The sequence below is a fragment of the Guillardia theta genome (genome assembly GCF_000315625.1).
Source record: "Guillardia theta CCMP2712 unplaced genomic scaffold GUITHscaffold_37, whole genome shotgun sequence".
Lineage (NCBI taxonomy): Eukaryota > Cryptophyceae > Pyrenomonadales > Geminigeraceae > Guillardia > Guillardia theta.
In genome coordinates, this window is record NW_005434637.1 from 113,661 (window position 1) to 119,159 (window position 5,499).

The 5,499-nt window shown below is 57.2% G+C and overlaps 2 protein-coding genes across 2 annotated transcripts; one reads left to right on the forward strand and one right to left on the reverse strand.

The window, feature by feature from the left end:
• Positions 1 to 172: 172 nt before the first annotated feature.
• TFIIH (SSL1 transcription factor & nucleotide excision repair) lies at positions 173 to 1,766 on the forward strand (the record flags this gene model as incomplete). Its single annotated transcript, XM_005831883.1, has 11 exons — positions 173 to 220; positions 267 to 397; positions 561 to 622; positions 658 to 678; positions 772 to 828; positions 879 to 913; positions 1,025 to 1,089; positions 1,139 to 1,322; positions 1,381 to 1,494; positions 1,549 to 1,614; positions 1,680 to 1,766. 11 exons carry the CDS (start codon positions 173 to 175, stop codon positions 1,764 to 1,766), a joined length of 870 nt encoding a protein of 289 aa, XP_005831940.1.
• A 1,256-nt stretch (positions 1,767 to 3,022) lies between these two features.
• GUITHDRAFT_109005 (hypothetical protein) lies at positions 3,023 to 4,304 on the reverse strand (the record flags this gene model as incomplete). Its single annotated transcript, XM_005831884.1, has 7 exons — positions 3,023 to 3,031; positions 3,225 to 3,362; positions 3,489 to 3,593; positions 3,766 to 3,873; positions 3,926 to 4,020; positions 4,081 to 4,148; positions 4,189 to 4,304. The coding sequence occupies 7 exons, from the start codon at positions 4,302 to 4,304 to the stop codon at positions 3,023 to 3,025; spliced, it is 639 nt and encodes a 212-aa protein (XP_005831941.1).
• Positions 4,305 to 5,499: the final 1,195 nt, after the last annotated feature.

A 5,499-nucleotide genomic window follows, 5' to 3' on the forward strand; every position in this document is an offset into this window, starting at 1 on the left:
TCCCTCTCTCCCTCCATCCCCGCTCCCTTCCTCCCTTCCTCCGTCCCTCCCCCCCTCCCTCCCTCTCCCTTCTCTCCCTCTCCCTCTCCCTCCGTCCCTCCTCTCCTGGGTCTCACGTCCCCTCACAGGCGTGATCCGCTTCGTCGTGCTCATTGTGGACTGCTCGGAAAGCATGAACCAGAGGGACATGCGGCCAACGCGGCTGGGGGTGGTGCAGCAGGTGGAGAGCTCGGTTGGTAGGAGCATGGCGCATGACGGGAGAACAGGTTGTCGGCAGCTTTCTGGACAACTTCTTTGATCAGAACCCGATTTCTCAAGTCTCTCTCGTCGAGCTGCGTGGAGGGAAGGCAGAGAAGCTAACAGAGCTCTCGGGTAACAGCAGACATCATAAGAATAAGTAAGATACTTGTTTGAACTCTCCTGCCCCTGCCCCTGCCCCTGCCCCTGCCCCTGCCCCTGCCCCTGCCCCTGCCCCTAATCCTCATGCTCCCTCCCAGCTGTCCAAAGCTGTTTCCTTGCCGTGGTGTGTGAAAATTCTTCGCTCAGTGCACATGTCGCAGGTTGGAGGAGCGCCTTGCTGCGCATAGGAGTGCTGGCGCGGGCATGCCCTCCATGCGTGCAGGTTTAGAAGTTGCGCTTCAGCTGCTTGAAATGCAGGCGTCGTATGGGACAAGAGAAGTGAGTTTTGATGAGGGCTGTAGAAACAAAGTTCAAGAATGGAAGAATAGGATGGTTGTTGCTTGAGTGCGAGTATGATGTTTACTTGGTCAGGTTCTTATGATGTACGGATCTTTGAGCTCATGCGACCGGGGGGACATCTTTCAGACTGTAAGACAAGAGTGCCAATCTTCTGATCGTGACTGCTGATGTGCAGGCAGATCGTTTGAAGTCAGCAGGAGTTAAAGTGAATATTGTAAGCTCGTCTCCTCCACTCTTCGCTCCGCCTCTTTGATGTCTTTCTGATCTCTCTCTTCGAATAATCTTTCTTTTTCTGCTTGCTGAATGTTGGGCTCCTCCACTCCAGGTTGGTATGGCCGCTGAGTTGTACGTGGCGAGGGCAGTCAGCAAGAGGACGGGAGGAAGCTACAGGTTGATGGCTTCTTCTCGCTCCCTTCCTCCTCATGATCCGAACCTCCAGTGTGGCGACCCATGCGGTTCAGGTCAGGGACATGGTTCTCAAGCATACGTCGCCGTCGCCGGTGGAGGAAGGAGAGGGCGGGAAGGAGAAGCCAGCGGCAGGCATGTGGGTTGGTTTTCCTCGAAAGAGCTACGGAGCTCTAGGGGGATGGCAGTGTCCTCGCTGCATGGATGTGGTGAAGGAGGTGAATCAACCACAGCAATGGCAAGAATGTTCATCTCTGATTTACTTTCCTGGTTCAGATTCCAGCAGACTGCGGCCTATGCGGCCTGAAGCTCCTTTCCTCCTCCCACTTGGCCCGAAGCTATCACCATCTCTTTCCCGTCCAGTCCTTCCATGAGCTCGAGGACGAGGAGGTATGACCCCCTCGGGGTCCCTTGTCTGCACCGGTCACGCGTTTCTACCCTCAGGGCCCGGCCACATCGACCTCGACATGCGGCGGGTGTGGCGTGCTGCTCGGCAAGGAGTCGAAGCATGTATGCCCGGCGTGCAAGCAGGCGAGGAGCAGTATGTTAGATACGCTTCCCTGACGCAACGGCAGGTGTTCTGCGGCCTCTGCGACGGGTTCATTCACGAGATGCTACATGTCTGCCCGGGGTGCGAGGGCAGAGAAGCAGAGGCGAGCTGAAAAGAAGCGGATGCCAGGGAAGTTGACACAGTCAAGGGGGCAGAACGGGTGGAGACGGGGAGACGGGCAGGCGGACATGAGGGATACGGATGACGGGGAGGAGATGTCAGCCATATCGGGGAAGGCCACCAAAAAGGTTCTTTTTCGCGATTGGGGTTACACCTATGAACTGACCGGATATGTCATTGAGCCTGAAATAAAATCCTTTCGAGGGGTTGATATCCATTTGGTTTCTTTTACTACACGATTTTCCTCGTGACTACTGTCAGCGATATCCAAGAGACTTCGTTCAGCAGGCGTGTGGAATTCGGGATATGGATTTACGTCACTTCCCTGGGGCACGAGAACGCAACAGCACCAGCACCTCCGAACATAGCGATCCCTCCCCCTCCTCTCTCCCTCCACATAGTCATCCTCCCTCCTCCTCGCCCAGACAACCTTGCTGAACCCATGCCTCACTCAAACATCAACTCCTCCCAACCCGTACGCATCATCTACCCGAGGAACAGATCTACCTCAAACCAAGGCAACAGCCCCGGAGGCATCGCCGGGTACTCGTCGCTCTTCAAGCGAGTCACTCCCGACGTCATCCGCTCCCTTACTCACCTCAGCCAGACGGACGCGGCTCGGGAGCTGGTAAGCCCCTTCCCCGTCAACCCCACGCCCACCCACTCCACCCACTCCACCCACCTCTTTTTTCTTGTTCCTCTCCCTATCCTCTGGCCTGCTGGCGACCTGCTTGTGTCCCTCGTCTCTGCCTGTTCCATGCCTGTGGTCCTCACTGCATGTCGCAGGGCATCTCACTCTCCGCCCTCAAGAACGCGTGCAAGGCGCTGGGACTAGGGCGATGGCCTTACGTGCGGAGGAAGCAGCACGTCGCAAAGAGCAAAGGAGCTCTCAGCAACCAGCCACCGCATGCCGGCATGACCTGCTCCGAGCATCAGGACAGCGAGATGGTCCTTCTGTGCTCGGGCGCAGGTGTACAGGAGGCCAGCGCGGAGCTAGAGCAGGAGGGGGCGACGGAGGAGGAAGACATGTGGAGGATCGAGGAGGAGTGGGTGGATTGGTACATGGGGATGGGGCTAGACGAAGACGGCGTGTAGGGAAGGGAAGCACTAAGTGTGAAGAGGCAGTAAATAAAAGGAGAATAAACTGGCAAAAGAAGATTGCGATGAGAATGAACCGTTGGTCAAGATGACCAGTTCGGTGGAGACATGGATTACATTTGGAAGAGAGGGAGGATTGGAGGTTTATGTCTAAACAAACTGCAAACCAAACTTCCTTATCCTGCAAGTACAAGAAATATGAGAGGAGAAAAGTGGAAGAGTTTTCAAGGTGTAGGAGAAGGGCAGGGGAAGGCGAGGAGAGGAGAGGAGAGGAGAGGAGAGGAGGGGAGGGGAGGGGAGGGGAGGGGAGGGGAGAGGAGAGGAGAGGAGAGGAGAGGAGAGGAGAGGAGACCAGGATGGCAGCGATGTTGCCAAGAGAAGCAAGCCAGTCGTTGTCCTCCATCGCCTGCACGCGAGACTGAACGCCACGTTGCCGCAGTGCCACGTCATGCCGCGAGCTCTTCCCGTGCTCTGCTCCCCCTTGCGAGCCCTGAGACACGATCAAGGGAGAGAAGACAAGTGATGCAGAGGACAAGAGAGTAGGGGGGGGGCGAGGAGAGAGGAAGAGGAAGAGGAAGGGGAGGAGAGGAGAGCAGGAGGAGAGGAGAAGGTTCACCTTCAGTCGGATGAAGAAGGCAATGAGAGTTGAAAGAGCCGCGTAGAGGGCGAGAAGGCCAACGCGGTGAAGCTCGAGAGCTTCGACTCGATGTGAACTTCGAACCTGAGGCATCGACGTGTGAAGGGAAATATGATGCACAAGGTTGAACAGAGCAGAAGGGGCGGGAGCAGAAGCAGGAGCAGCAAGAAAGAGACGAAGATCGGCAAGGGAGCAACGAGACAGAAACAAGGTGGAGGGTGAGAGGAGGGGAGTGAGGAGGGAAGGAGAGACGTACCGCCTTGAGCATGTACGGCTGGAGGATAAAGCTGGAAGGCAGGAGGGCAACGAAGACGGTGAAGACGACCTGCATGAACAGAGGTCCCTGCATACCCTTCCCTCTCCCCTGCGTCCCACGTGAGTGCTAGGAAACGAGGAGACAGCAGCTCAAGGCTCACGGAGGAAGAGGCGATGGAGGCGACGAAGACAGAGGCGAGCAAGGAGGAGCTTGCAATGAGAATGTAAAGCACGTATGACTTGGGCATGAACGTTCCTGTTGCTCCATCAGCTGACTCCTCCTCCTCCTCCTCCTCCTCCTCCTCCTCCTCCTAACCTCCGAAGTATAGTCCTGCCATGCCCCCTGAGATTCCAGCCAGCAGCGATCGCGTCATCGGGCTCCTCCTGCTCCACGTCAGCTCGAGCCAGCTCGCTCATCCTCAACCTCGCAGCGTCACTGAGGAAGCAGACGGAGGAAGCAGCTGCTGCCACCAGGCACCACGCCGGCCACGTCCTCCTCCTTCTTGCCGCCATGGTAGAGGCGAAGCCGAGCTTGGACATGTCGGGCTCGATCTAAGAGGGAGAAGAATGAAAGGAGAACAAAGAAGGGAGAGGAGGGGAAGGCTGAGAGAGGAGGGAGGAGGGAGGAGGGAGGAGGGAGGAGGGAGGAGGGAGGGAGGGAGGAGGGAGGAGGGAGGAGGGAGGAGGGAGGAGGGAGGGAGGGAGGAGGATCAACCGCCATTAGCACAGCCCCCAAGCAGAAGCAGGCAGCGAATCCCTTCCTCAACTTGGGAGATGATGGGAAGTGATGAGTCGCGAGACCCGCACAGAGGACAGGAAGGAGACAGAGGCACGTCTGCGCAAGAAGTCAAACGTTTCCTCCTCCCTCTCCTCATCTTCTGCTTCTTCTTCCTTCTTCCTTCTCCTCCCCCTCCTCATCTTCTGCTTCTTCTTCCTTCTCCTCCTCCTCCACCTCCCTCCCTGCCTTCCTCTCTCCCTCCTCTCACCCCTATGAGGAAGGCTTCCGAGGGTCGAGCATGGATTGTTGCCTTCACCATGGCCTCCAAGAGCGAGTGGCGGAGGAAGAAGAGCGCGGCTGTCGGAGACGAAAGTAAGAGGAGCGAGGAAAGCACGAGAGGGAGACAGGAGTGAAAGGCAGCGACGACGTTGAGTGCTGAAAGAGGTCGAAAGGAGGATAAGGAGAGATGGTGAGGAGAGGAGCAGAGAGGAGGAGAAAGGAGCGAGCGAGCGAGCCAAAGAGACAAGGAAGGTTGTGGGAGAGTGAAGAGAGGGGAGCGAGGAGATGGAGGAAGCAGGAAGACCAGAATAAGGGTGGGGGGGAGTAATGAGGAGAGGAGAGGGTTATGAAGAGAAGACCTGCGATGGTTGAGATGTGCAGGATAGCAAAAGTCTTGCTCATCTTCCCGAAAGGAGACGCGACGAGAGAAACCTTCTTTTCACCCTGAAAGACGAGGGGAGGGACGAGGGACGAGGGACGAGGAGCAGGAGCAGGAGCAGGAGCAGGAGCAGGAGCAGGAGCAGGAGCAGGAGCAGGAGCAGGAGCAGGAGCAGGAGCAGCAGCAGGAGCAGGAGCAGGAGCAGGAGCAGACAAGGGAGGTAGAGTGGGGGAGAGGTGAAGCGTCAGAGAGTGGTAGAGGAGGGAGAGGAAGGCGGCACCTCGACTACACTGTTCCTGAGGTAGAGGATGCCGATGTAGATGGGAGTGACGTTGATAGCGAGACATTTCCCAGCAGGC